The sequence below is a fragment of the Bos grunniens genome, chromosome 22 (assembly GCF_055505025.1).
Source record: "Bos grunniens cultivar Pamir isolate PY7600 chromosome 22, Bosgru_T2T1.0, whole genome shotgun sequence".
Classification (NCBI taxonomy): Eukaryota; Metazoa; Chordata; class Mammalia; order Artiodactyla; family Bovidae; genus Bos; species Bos grunniens.
In genome coordinates, this window is record NC_141186.1 from 10,916,406 (window position 1) to 10,931,629 (window position 15,224).

Consider the following 15,224-nt stretch of genomic DNA (forward strand, 5'->3'; position numbering starts at 1 on the left):
CTGGAAAAGGCCTATTTCTTGGCCAAGCCCCTATCTCTTGGCCCCTCACCCATAGCTCAATGGGAAGGAGTGACCATCACTGTGAGTGGTCAGAGTGGGCTGATGAAGAAAATTCTTATGTTCCAAAGTCGGCCATCCATAGCTGCACATACTTTTCATTTATTTACATCATTTCAAGGGTCCTGACATAAAAGATCTTATTGGAATATTAAGATGATTTCTGGGTTTTTCTGCCTTGGCACTACCGACAGTTGGGCAGGATAATTCATTGTTTTGGGGCTGTGCCGTGCATTTGTGAGATGTCCACCCACTAGATGCCAGAAGCACCTCCTAAACTGTGACAATCAAAAGTGTCTCCAGACATAGCCACATGTCCATTGGGGAGCAAATTGCCCCCAGTTGAGAACCACTGGGTTATGAAATGCTTGGGGAAGCTCTGTGTTCTAAGGCCCTTCCCCGGCTGGCATCTCTGCTCCCCAGAATAGCTGTCTAGTGCTCACAGGGTTTTTGTGTCTTTCAGCTGACATCGGTTTTAACTTCCTCAGCCACCTGCTGGATCTGTTCTGGTCCAAGCCAGAGGAGTTTTCCTACCTCAACCCCAACATGCAGGACGGCAGCGGGAACACATTGATGCATATCCTTTTCCAGAAAGGCATGCTCAAACGCACGGGAAAGCTGGTAGGTCTGCTGGCGAAGTTTGACATCAACCTCAACCTGAAGAACAAGGAAGGCAAAGACGCGCGGTACCGCGTGAAGAAGAACGACCCACTGCTCTTGGCCTGGAACAAAGCCCTGATGGAGACCAGGCGCCGGGGCCGGCAGGACGCCGCCGCCCACCCTGGGAAGCCCCCACGCCCGGCGGCCCCTGCTCACACTGCTCAGGTCAAGGGCTCCTCCAAGCTGCTGCCGGGTGCTGTGCGAGCCCCACCCAAAGAAGCCAGGGTCCCTGACAGCTGGGAGACTCTCCCTGATGCCCAGGCCCCGAGGCCGGAGCCTGAGGCTGTCAGGCCCTGCTCCCGGAGAGACTGCCTCGTGCAGGACATCACGGCTTTGATTCAGCAGCTGGAATTGAATTCATCCCTCCCGGAGGACTGTCCTCAGGGCCCCGAGACTCTGGAGACAGGAGCTGGCACCGAAGGAGAGAAAGAAGAGCTGCAGGGTGCCCCGGGGGCGGGGGGCTCTGACTGCAGCGGGAACAACCCCGGGGCCCTGGAGGCTGCAGAGGGACATGTGCAGGCAGGCCTCTCGGCCGCACAGCTCCTTCCTGAGGGTAGCAGGGGGACAGAGGGCAGCGACGACCAGGATGACTGGAGCGTGTCAGAGATGGACATCTGCCTCCTGGACTTTGAGAACATGACGTGGGAGATCGAGTGCACTTCAGAAATGCTGAAGAAGCTGTCCAGCAAGGTCATGTCCAAGGTCATGAAGAAGAAAATCATCCTGGCCATCCAGAAGCTGGGCAATGGTGAGTGGACCCCGGGCCTGCAGAAGCGGCTGAGGAACCTGAAAGGAAGCATCCAGCTCTTCGAGGCCAAGCTGGACAAGGCGGCCCGGATGCTGTGGGAGCTGGCGATTGACTTCTCCCCGCGGTGCAGCGAGAACCCCGAGAAGATCATAGCCGCAGAGCGCAGCATGCACCCCACCGAGAAGTCCGGGCGGGTCTACACGGAAATCATACGGATCTGGGACATCGTCTTAGATCACAACAAACTGTCCTACTCCATCCAGGCCATCTGCAGCGCCTACAACCGGGGCTTGTCCTGCATCCTGCGCAAGAAGCTTAAGGGCATCAACAAGGGCCCAGTGTCCGCCAACATGAAAATCCAAAAGCGGATCCCCCGCTGCTACGTGGAGGACACGGAGGCCGAGAAGGGCGGGGTCCGCGCCGAGCCCGAGTACTTCCCCCCAGCCAGCGCGGTGGAGACAGAATATAACATCATGAAGTTCCACAGCTTCAGCACCAACATGGCCTCCAACATCCTCAATGACACCACGGCCACGGTGGAGTACCCGTTCCGGGTGGGCGAGCTCGAGTACGCGGTGATCGGCCTCAACCCCAGGCCGCTGGAACCCATTATCCTCATTGGGCGCAGCGGCACGGGCAAGACCACCTGCTGCCTGTACAGGCTGTGGAAGAAATTCCACGGCTACTGGGAGAAAGCCCAGCAGGCGGGGAGCCCGCTGCTGGCAAAGCAGATCTGGCTGAAGCGAAGGTTGGAACTGGAACCCAGAAAGGAGGGTCAGGGTGGGGAGGAAGAAGAGGAGGAGGAGGAAGAAGGGGAGGAGGAGGAGGAGGAAGGATCCGTGGAGGTGGGAACAGTGGGCTGCCTAGAGGAGGAGCAGGAGAGTGAAGCTTGTGCAGAGGGAGCTGGTGGGGAGCCAGGAGGGCCCGGCCAAGGGGAGGAAGAACCCGCCCCACAAGAGCCCCCCCAGTTGGAGCACTTACATCAGATCTTCGTGACCAAGAACCACGTCCTGTGCCAGGAGGTGCAGAGGAATTTCGTGGAGCTTTCCAAGTCTACCAAGGCCACCAGTCACTACAAACCGCTGGAACCCAATGTCCACAAGCTCCAGGACCTCAGGGATGAGAACTTCCCTCTGTTTGTCACCTCCAAGCAGCTGCTCCTCCTGCTCGATGCTTCTCTGCCCAAACCGTTTTTTCTGAGAAACGAAGATGGCAGCTTGAAAAGATCCATCGTAGGATGGTCCACTCAGGAAGAGTTGACCATCACCAACTGGCAGGAGGAGGAGGAGGAGGCTGAGGCTGATGGGGACTACAGCGAGGAGGAAAAAACTGTGGAAACGCGCCCGAGCGACAGCGACCCCCGGGTGTATGTGACATTTGAGGTGTTTGTCAATGAGATATGGCCCAAAATGATCAAAGGGAAAACCTCCTACAACCCTGCCCTGATCTGGAAAGAAATAAAATCTTTTCTGAAGGGGTCTTTTGAGGCCCTCAGCTGCCCCGGGGGGAGACTCACGGAAGAAGCATACAAGCAATTAGGGCGGAAGCGGTGCCCCAATTTCAAGGAAGACCGGAGCGAGATCTATGGGCTGTTCTGCCTGTATCAGCAGATTAGGTCTCAGAAAGGGTACTTTGACGATGAGGATGTTCTGTACAACCTGTCCCGGAGGCTGTCGAAGCTCAAGGTGCTCCCGTGGTCCATCCACGAGCTCTATGGTGATGAGATCCAGGACTTCACCCAAGCCGAGCTGGCGCTGCTGATGAAATGCATCAACGACCCCAACGCCATGTTCCTCACGGGGGACACCGCCCAGAGCATCATGAAGGGCGTGGCCTTTCGCTTCAGCGATCTGCGCTCCCTGTTCCACTACGCCAGCAGGAACGCTGTGGACAAGCAGTGCGCAGTGCGCAAGCCCAAGAAGATCCACCAGCTGTACCAGAACTACAGGTCCCACTCCGGTATGTCTAGGCCTTGGGCTTGCCTTATGGGGGAGGTGCTTGGCACTGACCTTGGGCTGGTTTTAAAGCTGTGACTTAGTTTTGTTGGGCTCTTGTAGCTGAGCCAAGTACAGTATTTTGGCATTTGTTAGTAACTACCCTCATGAACAAGAGATCTTAGGATTTTTGCCACTGCTCATTTTTTTTTCTGTCTCTTTTATGGGGTGGGGTGGCATGTGGCTTGTGGGATCTTAGTTCCCAGACCAGGAATTGAACTGAGCCCTCCACCCTGAGAGCAGGGAGTCCTAACCACTGGACCGCCAGGGAATCCCCCCTTTTTTCTTTTTTTTTAATTGAAGTATAGTTGATATAGATGTTAGTTTCAGGTATCTAGCAAAGTGATTCAGTTATATAAAATTTTTCAGATTCTTTTCCCTTACAGATTATTACAAGATATTGAGCAGAGCTTCCTGTGCCTATACAGTATGTCCTTGTTGGTTATCTATTGTATGTATAGTAGTGTGTATATGTTAATCCCAATCTCCTAATTTATTTTCCCTGCTTTCCCCCTTTAGTAACCATAAATTAAGTAAATACCACTACTCATTCTTAGGTTGATGATTTAAGCTGTGGTTGAATGGAAATAAACCTCTAAGTAATAACAGTTTAAAGTGTTGGCCATGATGTGGAAACATTTCAGGGGAACATGTAAACAACTGCTTGAGAACTTTGTTAAAGCACTTTGGAAGCACACGCTTCTGTACTGTAAAATGATACACGAATTACAAGTCATTAATCCTGAAAGTAGCTTTTCTTTCAGAAGAAGCAAGAAAAGTAGGGTGGTAGGAGGTGGTGGGAGATAATGCTAACTCAGGTGATTTTAATTTGTGCTTCACATGTTCCTCTTCACTGTGCCAGGCATGATGCCAAGCAGTTTGCATAGAGTATCTGCTTTTTTTTTCTTTTGCTGTGCTATGTGGCTTGTGGAATCTCAGTTCTCTGACAAGGGATTGAGCCTGGGCCGTGGTGATGTAAGTCCAGAATCCTAACCACTAGACCACCAGGGGAACCCCCATGGGTATCTGTTGTTAATCCTCACAACAACCTTATAAAGAAGGCATGTTTTCCATTTTACAAAGGAGGTAACTGAGGCACAGAGAATACTTCCTATGTGGTTTTTAGACTCCTCACCAACTCACCATCTATGTTCTCCATCTGACCATGGACAACATAGAGTATTATTTTACATGTTTGAACATTTTGTTTAATGGACTCATGTCAGACATACCTTTTTACAACTTTGTTTTTTTTGCTTATAACAATGTTTTGGGATTTCTGCATGTTAATACCATGGAGCTGCAGTTCATGCATTTCTCAGTGCTGTTAGTACCTAGTTTATGACTGTTCCACATCTTGTTTTCCACGTTCCAGACAAAATTATTCTTCTTTTATCCTTCAGCAAAAGTATTTTCATTTTTTATACCTTATTGACAACACATCTCCTACTTGCTTTACATCCTGAAATGCTTCCCTTATCATTTTTATATATTAGAGTTTTTAACTTTTAAAAGATGATAGCAAAACCAAGAAACAAGTAAATGAACTATTATATCAGCATTTTCTGATTTGCAAACTTAACATATTCCATAATCTCTAAAAACATACATTTTTCTCACAGCACATTTTCTCTTTACTGTGACACAGGATAAGTGTTTAATGAACCCAAATATCTTTTGAAGTTCTACTAATTAATCCAGGGCTGAAATCGCAGGGAATGAGCTCTTATTTCAAGGACTTGATAAGAGTTAACTTCAAGCTTTCTTCTAGGTATATTTTTATTCTCTTGGGGTCAGAATTCTGAAAACAGCATTTTATGAAGCCACCTTTCTCTAACTGAATATTGCAAAAAGAACCAGTTTTAGATTTTCAAAAGGGTTTCATCTTAACCAATTTTCTCTGGAGTGTGAAGAATGCCATTGGCCCCACAGTGTTTAAAAAAAAAAAAAACTTTCTTTTTTTTTCTTAGAGGTTCATAGCTAAATTTTTCTTAATGAATTGAACCTGAATTTCCCATTTTACAAAAGGCAGCAAGAATACCAATCACACAAATGGAATATAAATGTGTGTGTGTGTGTGTATATATATACACTCACACATCAGAAGACAGAACGGTCACAGATCCACTGAGAAGATGACCCGTATGGAGTCCCAAACAAACACCTCCCCAACATGAATGGTCCTCAGTGGTTGACACATATCAGAACCAAATGACACTCACTGCTCACAAAGGGTCCTCAATATTAGACACAGGTCAGAACCAAGTGGCAAAAATGCCCAAATGACACTCTTGCTTCCAAACAGTCCCCAGTGGCAGACAGACATCAGAACCAACTGACAAAATGCCCAAATAGCGCTTCATGCTCAAAAGAGGAGTTAGCCGGGTGCACACCAAGGGACTTACTGGGTCTTGGAGCGCCTCATCTCGTCCAGATTCACGTTTCCACTCCTCCAAGGGGAAGTATGTTGGCAGCCAGTGCCAAGCAGGGGAGAAACAGGGAGGATCCTCAAAACAAATGGTTTCAGCAGCTGCTAGGATGTCTCCCCAAGTCCCCTTCTCAGGGCCAGCAAGCCACGAGCAGCAGGTTCCTTAAAGCCTTCCGTGCACGGTGTCATGGCAGCGGCTGCACTCCAGAAAACCATGGGAGCCAGATATCGCGAGAGTGCGGCCTCCTGTTGTGTGCCTAGACCTTATAGCAAGGGGTCCAGATGCTCTCTGCTCAAAAGCTAGTAAAGAAGCAGGGTTGGTGGAAAGGAAAGTTTGCTTTATTTCTGAGACAGGCAAATGGTTCAAAGGTCGACTTCCCTGCCTCCACTGCCCTATCAGTGGACAAGAGCTTTTATAGACGGGGAAGGGGGCACGTGCAAAAACAGTATAGTCAGCTCTCACCATTATCTTGAAATTGGTTGTGTGGTGGTCTGATAAGTGTCATTCTGATTGTTTTAAGTACAGTCATTCTTCAGCTCCAGGGTCAGTTTGTTCCCATATTGCTTGAGGCCAGTTCTCAGAATTGTGGCAGCTTGTCATGGCTATAGTCTTTTCATCGTGTAGTTAACGTCTTCCAGCTGGTGGGGGTTTCATTATCTCTTAGACTGCTCAGAGGATATGGTTCAGAATATCTCTGATCCTTGAGGAGGAACTAAAGGTCCTTGACTTTGCTTAATGACTAAACGTTGATTATTTAGTCTTGTTGGATTGCTTTTCTTTGCTTCCACATTTTCTCACTTCTCTGATTAAACTTTTTCTTTGGCTAAAGTTTTTCCACAGAGGAAACTGTTCCTATGAACAATGTTTTTTTTTTTTTAATATACCCAGCAACCCACCCAGATGATCACTGCTTATGCCCCATCTTCCACCTCCTCTCAGGATGGAGGGAAGACTGTGTGTAAATGTTTCTGTGTATAGAACCAGAAAAAGCCCCAATAATATGTATTAGAGTTGAGAGACTTTAGAAAACACATAAAGTATTAAAAAAAATTTTAAGCCGCCTGTAAAGCTGCTCACTACTCATGTTTTATTTCATTTCCTTCTGATCTTTTTTCCATATGCATATATGCATATATCATATACATTTATTGATTAGGTAGTGAATATATGTTTAGTGAATATTTCTCCCCATCTTTTATTCTTTTTTAAAATTGAGGTCCTTGTTTACATAGCATAACATTCACCTGTTTAAAATGTGCAATTTAGTCATCTTTTAATATATTCATAAGGTTGTGCAATTATTACCACTAATTCCAGGACATTTTAATCACCCCCAAAAGGGTGATTAAAAAACCCCATGAACACTAGCAGATACTCCTCATCCCCCTCCCCGACCCCTGGCCCCCACCACCCCTGTGAACTACCAGTCTACTTTGTGTGTCTGTAGGTTTGCCTATTCTGGACATTTCATATTAATGGAATCACATAATATGTGACCTTTTGTGTCTGATATCTTTCATTTAGCACAGTGTTTTCAAGGTTCTTCCATATTGTAGCATGTTTCAGTACCTTACTGCTTTTTATGGTTGAACCGTTGTCTATTCTTTGATTTTTTTGTTTAGTTGCTAGGTTGTGTCTGACTCTTTTGTGACCCCATGGACTGTAGGCCACCAGGTTGCTCTGTCCATGAGATTATCCCAGCAAGAATACTGGAGTGGTTTGCCATTTCCTTTTCCAGGGGATCTTCCCAACCCAGGGTTTAAACCTTTGTCTCCTGCATCTCCTGCTTTGGCAGGTGGATTCTTTTTTTTTTTTTTTTTTGGCAGGTGGATTCTTTACCACTGAGCCATGTGGGAAGCCCATTCTTTGATTATGTTCATATAAAATAGTTTCATCTAAAAAAATGTTCATCTAGTTCCCTAGAAAGGCATTTAAGTGGATTCCAGTTTTTCACTGCAATGAACACTTCCATGCCTTTTTCTGATCCTCTCGTTAATGTACATCTCTGAACCACCATGGCAGCTGATGTGCTTAGATTCAACAGTTTCCACTTGTGTTCTTGATTTCTTTATATTGCATACTTTTAATAATAGTAGCATTGAATAGTAGAATTTACCTTCACTGTTTGGTAATAGTAATGGGGACACCTATGCCCACTTCACAGAATTCTATCTGGTGTCGGGCAAAGAGCGCACAGCCCCTAAGATCAGTAGGAGACCTGGGATGATCTGTATTCAGTCCAGCTCATGACTCTTGAGCTCTCGGACCTCCGAGTCCCTGGTTGTAAAAGTAGGGTAGTCTGGTCTGTCTTACCAGGCTGCTGTGAGGATTAAACAGGATATTGTTATGAAGGACCCTGTTGTATAGTAAGCCTCACTGTCATTGTTACTTCAGCACTTAGAAATGGGACCCAGGGAGAAAGCTCTTTGGAAAATCCTTTATCTAGCACTGACAATTTTTCTTAGTATAGTGTTCTCTCTCCTGGGTATAAACGTAGTGGAAAAGGGAGATGCAAGCCAAGGTTGCTATCCCAGCTAACATCCAGCTCTTAGGACTTCCCTGGGGGTACAGTGGTTAAGAATCTGTCTGCCAGCGTAGGAGACGCGCGTTTGATCCCTAGTCTGGGAAGATTCCACGTGCCGTGGGCCAACTAAGCTCATGCACCACAGCCACTGAAGCTCGCTCGCTTAGAGCATGTGCTCCGTAACAAGAGAAGCCCACCCGTGACAACTAGAGAGTAGCCCCCACCCCTGCAACAGGAGGAAGCCCATGCACAGCAATGAAGACCCAGTACAGTTAAAAAAAAAGAAAAAATCCAGCTCTTAGCGTGTAACCTTGTCTCCAGTGCTCTAAGTGCCAATGACAGAGGACATGATAATTCTTGGGTTTTTTTGCACTATATTAGCCCTTTGTGTTAGCATTCTAACAGCTCTAAGTGTTTAGATTACATTTCTGCCTTGATTCTTCTTCATGAGGTCATTTTCTCTAACATGAACGTAGTCCAGGAATGAGATTCTACAAAACCTTCTTAGGACAGTAAACACATCCCTGCCTTTGTCTGCTGTACCCAGAGTAATACAGCCCAGAGCCAAAGTGATAAAATCTAACTGGACCTGAAAACTGTCCACAATTAGATGTACTCTCAGGACCAATACTGCTTCTCGGGGGAAGAAAGCAACTAAAATAAGAAAACAGAATACTCCACCAGGAGTTCCTTGGTGGCTACTGGTTAGGATTCTGGGCTTTAACTGCCAAGGGCCCGGGTTCAACCCCTGGCTGGGGAACTGAGATCCCACAACCTGCTCAGTGTGACCAAAAAAAATTAAATTAAAAAAAAAACCCAAAAGTCCAGCCATGTTGGTGTATTGTGTAACATCTGACTTTTTTTTTTTTTTCTTGTCTTATCCCAGGAATCCTCAATCTGGCATCTGGAGTGGTAGATTTACTTCAGTTCTATTTCCCTGAGTCTTTCGACCGCCTTCCAAGGGATTCTGGCCTTTTCGACGGTCCCCGGCCAATTGTCCTGGAGTCCTGTAGTGTGAGTGACCTGGCAATATTGCTTCGAGGCAACAAAAGAAAAACCCAGCCCATTGAATTTGGAGCTCACCAGGTGAGTTTCATGAGATTGTATGTTTTAAAACAAAAGGCAGTTTGCAATTGAAAAACGGTTTGAGAAGCTGAGTTCTTCCACAAGGTAGAATTCAGTAGTTCCTGTCCTAGGATGAGGAGGCTTCAAAGATGAGTGAGTGACTATTATTAATATTCCCACCAGCCTGGCTGACCTAGTCCACGCCAGCCACTCCTCTTTGGAGACGTTACCTGCCTCCCAGAAAAATAGACTCAGCTTCATTAGATTTCTGTTTGTACAATTTGAAGTTTTTTCTCTCCAATCCTTTTTGTTTTTCTCCCCCAAGGTAATTCTTGTAGCTAATGAAATGGCAAAGGAGAAAATTCCAGAAGAGCTGGGATTAGCACTTGTGTTAACAGTTTACGAAGCCAAAGGCTTAGAATTCGATGATGTCCTCCTTTACAACTTTTTTACTGACTCTGAGGTATGCCATACTGAATTCTTTTTTCGCACAGCCTGTGTATGTCTGAACTCCACTTCCACTCCAGGAAAAAGCATTTGGAGCTGCATAGAAGAGTTTGTCGCAGGTGACCATTTCTGTTTTGGAGCATCATCCACGTGGTGTGAGGTTTTCTGTGTTTGGATGTGTGTTTTGACAGTGGCTGTGGATTGGTTCGTAGTGTGTCCTGGGCTGGCTCTCCCCGTGCCCTGCCCTTCCCTGCTCTCTTGGATTCATCTTTTCTGAATGCCTGGTACCCAAGTACCAGCTTCTGTGTTTCACTAGCTGCTGTTATCCTTGACTGCCAAGGATCCTCAAGTTGGAGCAAGGTCTAAGGAGAGCCTGACAAATGAAGGCAAGGTTAGCAGTGTCCACTCTCTGAGGACAGAACTGGGCAAGGTCATTCATAGAGAGACGACTCCGGGAAGACATAGGAGCTTTGGTTCCTGCCACGGGATCAGGTGATGCAGGGGACGAGAACAGCCGCCCTGCCTGAGCGCCCTTCTGGCATGGCTTTGCCACCACTGCTTGCTGCCCTTGCCCACGATGGCAGTGCAAGAGTCCGTGGACTGACCCCCAGTAACCTCTGTGCCGGCCCATTGTTTTGACTTGGCTCCTGAGTCCTTGTGATGGTTTTTCTTCCCGAGCTCAGTACATTATGGATAGAGCCACCAACTCAATGGTTCTCACTTTTGCAGCCACTGCATGCTCTTCACCACCGTCTCTGGTGGGAGCTCAGGCTGGCTGCTGACCATGCTGCTGGGTCTCCTGTGGGGACTTAGCTGGCTGCACCCTGGTCCCCGTGGCAGATTTCCCATTGCACATGGCGCATGCTTTCCGAGGCTGTTTTCATACTCAAATCAAGAGCACTGTTAGCTTCGACTCCTTAAAATCTGCCCCAGAAACAACCCTTTAAAGGGGGTCCTTTGGGTTTTGTTCCTTGTCTTTTTTTTTAAATGTCACATTTGCCTTGACGATAATTATGACTAATATTGCTATGGATGCTTTACGGTTTATAAAGTGCTTTTTGAATACATCATCTCACTTTATCCTCCACCAACCCTCTGAGGGTGTGTGTATTTCTATGACCTTCATTCTACATGTAAGGCCAAGCGTCATGGAAGTTAAGTTGCCTGAATTCCTAATATAGGTGGCAGAGCTCGGAGATGAACTCAGATGCTTTGAGTTCCAAATCTCATGATATTTCCATTGTACTCCTTTCCTTTTAATGCCCCGCATGCAAAGCAAGTCAGCTTCCAGAATCTTCCACAATGAACATATCATTACGGTAGCTCAAGTGCATTCCTTTTCTATTGACTTTTGCTAATTAAATCAGATGCACTCTCATTAACCCTAGAACCACTTTTAATCTCTGAGGACTAACTTTTTTCTCTCATAATACATCCATTGGTCATGGTTGGACCGAGGCTCTTCTAAAAGAGGAAGGGGTAAGACTTTGTTGTTCCTGTCCTTTATTAAGTGCCAGTTGTATGCTTGTGCTGGTAAGAAGCTCCACGAGATCCGGACTTACGGCTCATAACTTGTGGTCCACTCTGTGTCTCTCACCTTGATCCTGGAATGACAAAATCCTGGATACCTTAACCCCAAACTCCCATCAGTGGCTCAGTGAGTTGCATGAAATTGAAACAATCACAAATTAAGTCCTATGGTAACACCACTTCATCCCACAATGGAATGAGAATTCTAGAAAGATTTCTGGTATGTGGCTTCCCAAATACCAGAGAATGGAATCATGCACTCCCAGCACAGAGGTCACCTTTAGTTTATTATTTACAACCACGAGACCAAAAGGTGCCGGTCAGCAAACGAGAGGAGATGCTTCAGGCAAAAGGGAGGAAAGACAGAAGTCACATAAGTCCCCACATGTCCATGGTCTGGCTGCTCACGTGGGGTTTCTTTCAAAGAAAGAAGGCTGCTAAAGGGTATTTGTTGTTTGATACAGGGGAGAACTCCCCTCTCCATCCCTGAAGTGTGTGTCTGGCAGACGCCCTGTGTGTGTGTGTGTGTGTGTGTGTGTGTGTGTGTGTGTATGTGTGTGTGTGTGTATGTGTGTGTGTGTGTGTGTAGGGGGCTTCTTGTTGCCCTTGCTTGTGATTCTTCTCTTCAGAGAATTCACTGTTACCTGTTCAACCACGTGGACATTTGGGCTGTCTTCTGAGATGAGAAAGGAACCGAGGAATGGTTAGGTCAAGGCCTTCTCTTGTAAGATTGCTGCCTCCCTTGGGGGAGGGGCAGTCATCCTCCCAGCCACCCCCGAATTCTCCTCCTGTGGGGACTTTGAGGGGTGCTTGGCATTGACACTCTGCCCCAGTGGGGACCCCCTTCCCCCCAACTCATGTGTAACGAAGACAGGAGGGACTTTCAAAACCACAACTTTGAAGGGTTGCTAAACCAACCTAGAGAAAAAGCCCCGCAAAGGAAGCCTTGCTGGCAGATTCTAAGCCTTCTTCCTTCACAATTATTAATCCCCAGAGAAGAAGCTGGAAGATTTCTAAATGCTTCTTGTTATTACCAAAATTGCTGCTAGCCTGCATTCTTGCCATCCATACACGTACTCCTTCCTCGGAGGCTCTGTCTTGAGAGTGAGATGTGTTTTATTCATGGCAGCAGCTTAGTCGTGTGCTGTATGAACAGCTTCTGCACCTCCTTCGAGCAGTTTTGAAATACAGGTGCTCCTCTGGCCTTTCCAAGTTCAGCCAGCCTGCACCTCTGCCGGCCGCCAGACCCCCTCAGCTGTCAGCACATGGGTCTTGGCCTGCTTCCTCTGGCAAACAGGTTGGGTAAACAGCTTTACAAAGATGAAAAGATTTCACAGATGTGTCTTGAAGAATTTTTTTCAGCTTCCATTTACTTAAATGATTACATGATTCGCATCTCTTAGAACGTGGTGATTAATTCCCTAGTTGGTTAGTAGCATAACCACTCTTACGTAATAGTGTTTAAAACATTTAACTTAGTATTTATAGAGTTCATTACAGAGGAACTGAGGGGAGGGGATGCACTGTACGCCTCTACCTCCATCATCCTTGAAAAGATGCATAGGTGGCAGGTATCACCATTTTATAAAAAAACTGAAGGATAGGAGAGTTGAGTACCGACTCCCTACAGACACAGTAAAGCAGGAAATCTGAAATTGCATGGGGATTCCTGGCTGTAAATACTGCGAGTAACCCAGTCAAGTTTGCCTCCCGAGGGTCTGCAAACCACGGCCTGGGGGCCAAACCCAGCTGTGAGCTAAAAAAGATTTTTACATTTTTAAATGGTTAAGAAAAAAATGAAAATAATATTCCGTGGCACGTGAAAATTGTGTTAAATTCAATTTTAGTGTCAAGGATAGCATTTTATTGTGTTACATCATGCCTATTCATTTACTATTGAATAGGGCTCCTTTGGGGCTTCCCTGGAAGCTCAGCTGGTAAAGAATCCACCTGCAGTGTAGGAGACCAAGGTTCAATTCCTGGGTTGGGAAGATCCCCTGGAAAAGGGATAGGCTACCCACTCCAGTATTCTTGGGCTTCCCTGGTGGCTCAGATGGTAAAGAATCTGCCTGCAATGTGGGAGACCTGAGTTCAATCCCTGAGTTGGGAAGATCCCCTGGAGGAGGGCACGGCAACCCACTCAAGTATTCTTGCCTGGAGAATCCCCTTGGATAGAGGAGCCTGGTGGGCTACAGTCCATGGTGTCACAAAGAGTCAACACGACTGAGGGACTGAGCACAGCACAGCAGAGTTGAACAGTTGCAAGAGAAGCCATATAGCCCACAAAGCCAAAAATATTTGCAAACTCTAACCTACAAGTCACCTTGGTTTTGTGCTTTGATTTGGCTAAAATGTGACTCTTTATCACCCACTGTGTAGACACTTGACATTGATTATCTCCTTTTATTTTTCCAACAAAGGTGGGTAGTTCTATCATCCCCATTTTACAGAACAGGGAAATGAAACCTAGAAGAGCCATTTTTTTCAGGGTCACATAATAAATGGACAAATTGGGATATAAGTTGTTCAGTCTGATTTCAGAGTCCACCTTGCACAGTGTACCCCATGGCTCCTGAATTTTGCTTCATCCTTTTTTTTTGGGTCCCACCGCTTGGCATGTGGGATCTTAGTTCACCAATCAGTGATCGAACCTGGGCCCCCTGGAGTGGAAGCACGGCGTCCTAACCACTGGACTGCCAGGGAATTCCTTTGTTCCATCCTTGATTGAATCACTTGGTTAGGGAATCTTGTCGCATGTGTCTTTTTTTCTCTAAATCATAAGAAAATAATTTTAATTTTTTATTCCTACATTTCCTATCATTCATATTTTTCAGTGAAAATATTTCAAATTATTTACACTTTGGATGCAATTACGTCTCTTAATCCTGGTCATTTACTGAAAAACAATTATGTGAAAAGTCCATTATAACACATGCTAAGTCACTTTAGTCATGTCTGACTCTTTGCGACCCTATGGACTGCAGCCTGCCAGGCTCCTCGGTTCATGAGCTTCTCCAGGCAAGAATACTGGAGTGGGTTGCCGTGCCCTCTTCCAGGAGATCTTCCCAACTCAGGGACCAAACCTGTATCCCTTATGTCTCCTGCACTGGCAGGTGGGTTCTTTACTGCTATTGCCACGTGGGAAGCCATCCCCCCCACCCCAGTTATAACACAACTGGTAATTTTGCTGACATAAAGGCAAGACTATATATTTTATAGAATAGATATAAAAATAATTTATGAATTAATACATTTTTGTTCTGTTACTCGTCTAAACATTGGTAACTATTCACATGTAACAGCAGTAATTAAATTTTTACTAATTTGTTATTTGTGATTACTCTTTGTTATTTGTGATTCTTAGTCATATGAAACCCAGAGCTTAACACAAATTAGTTTGTGTTTATATTTTTAGACATTTTTTATTGAGGCAACATTGGCTTATAAGTTGATTATATACAAAGTTGTATTTCTACTTCTATTAATACATACTGTACAGCATACTGACCACCAAAAATTTAGTTTCTGGGACTTTCTGGGCACAACTAGTGATTAAAACTCTGTGCCTCCAATGCAGGGGGTGTGGGTTCCATTCCTGGTAGGGGAACTAAGAGCCCACATGCCTTGAGGGCATGGCCAAAAAATGAAAAATAAAATGAACCTTAAAAAAATTAGTTTCCATTTGTCACTATGCAGTTGATAGCTTGCCATTTTTGACAATATGGATGGACCCTGAGGGTACCACGCTAAGCAACACATGTGTCTTAACA

General features: G+C 45.9%; 1 protein-coding gene across 5 annotated transcripts in view; it reads left to right on the plus strand.

Annotated features, from left to right (window-relative positions):
• Positions 1-15,224, plus strand: part of TRANK1 (tetratricopeptide repeat and ankyrin repeat containing 1) — a 97,203-nt gene that overhangs the window by 56,384 nt on the left and 25,595 nt on the right. For 4 of the 5 annotated variants that reach the window (XM_086365863.1, XM_086365861.1, XM_086365862.1 and 1 more), the window contains 3 exons: positions 521-3,424; positions 9,299-9,498; positions 9,803-9,940. In XM_086365863.1, the coding sequence (XP_086221989.1) occupies positions 521-3,424; positions 9,299-9,498; positions 9,803-9,940 (3,242 nt within the window). The remainder of the gene's footprint in view (positions 1-520; positions 3,425-9,298; positions 9,499-9,802; positions 9,941-15,224) is intronic. The other variant, XM_086365866.1, reaches the window with a different exon arrangement.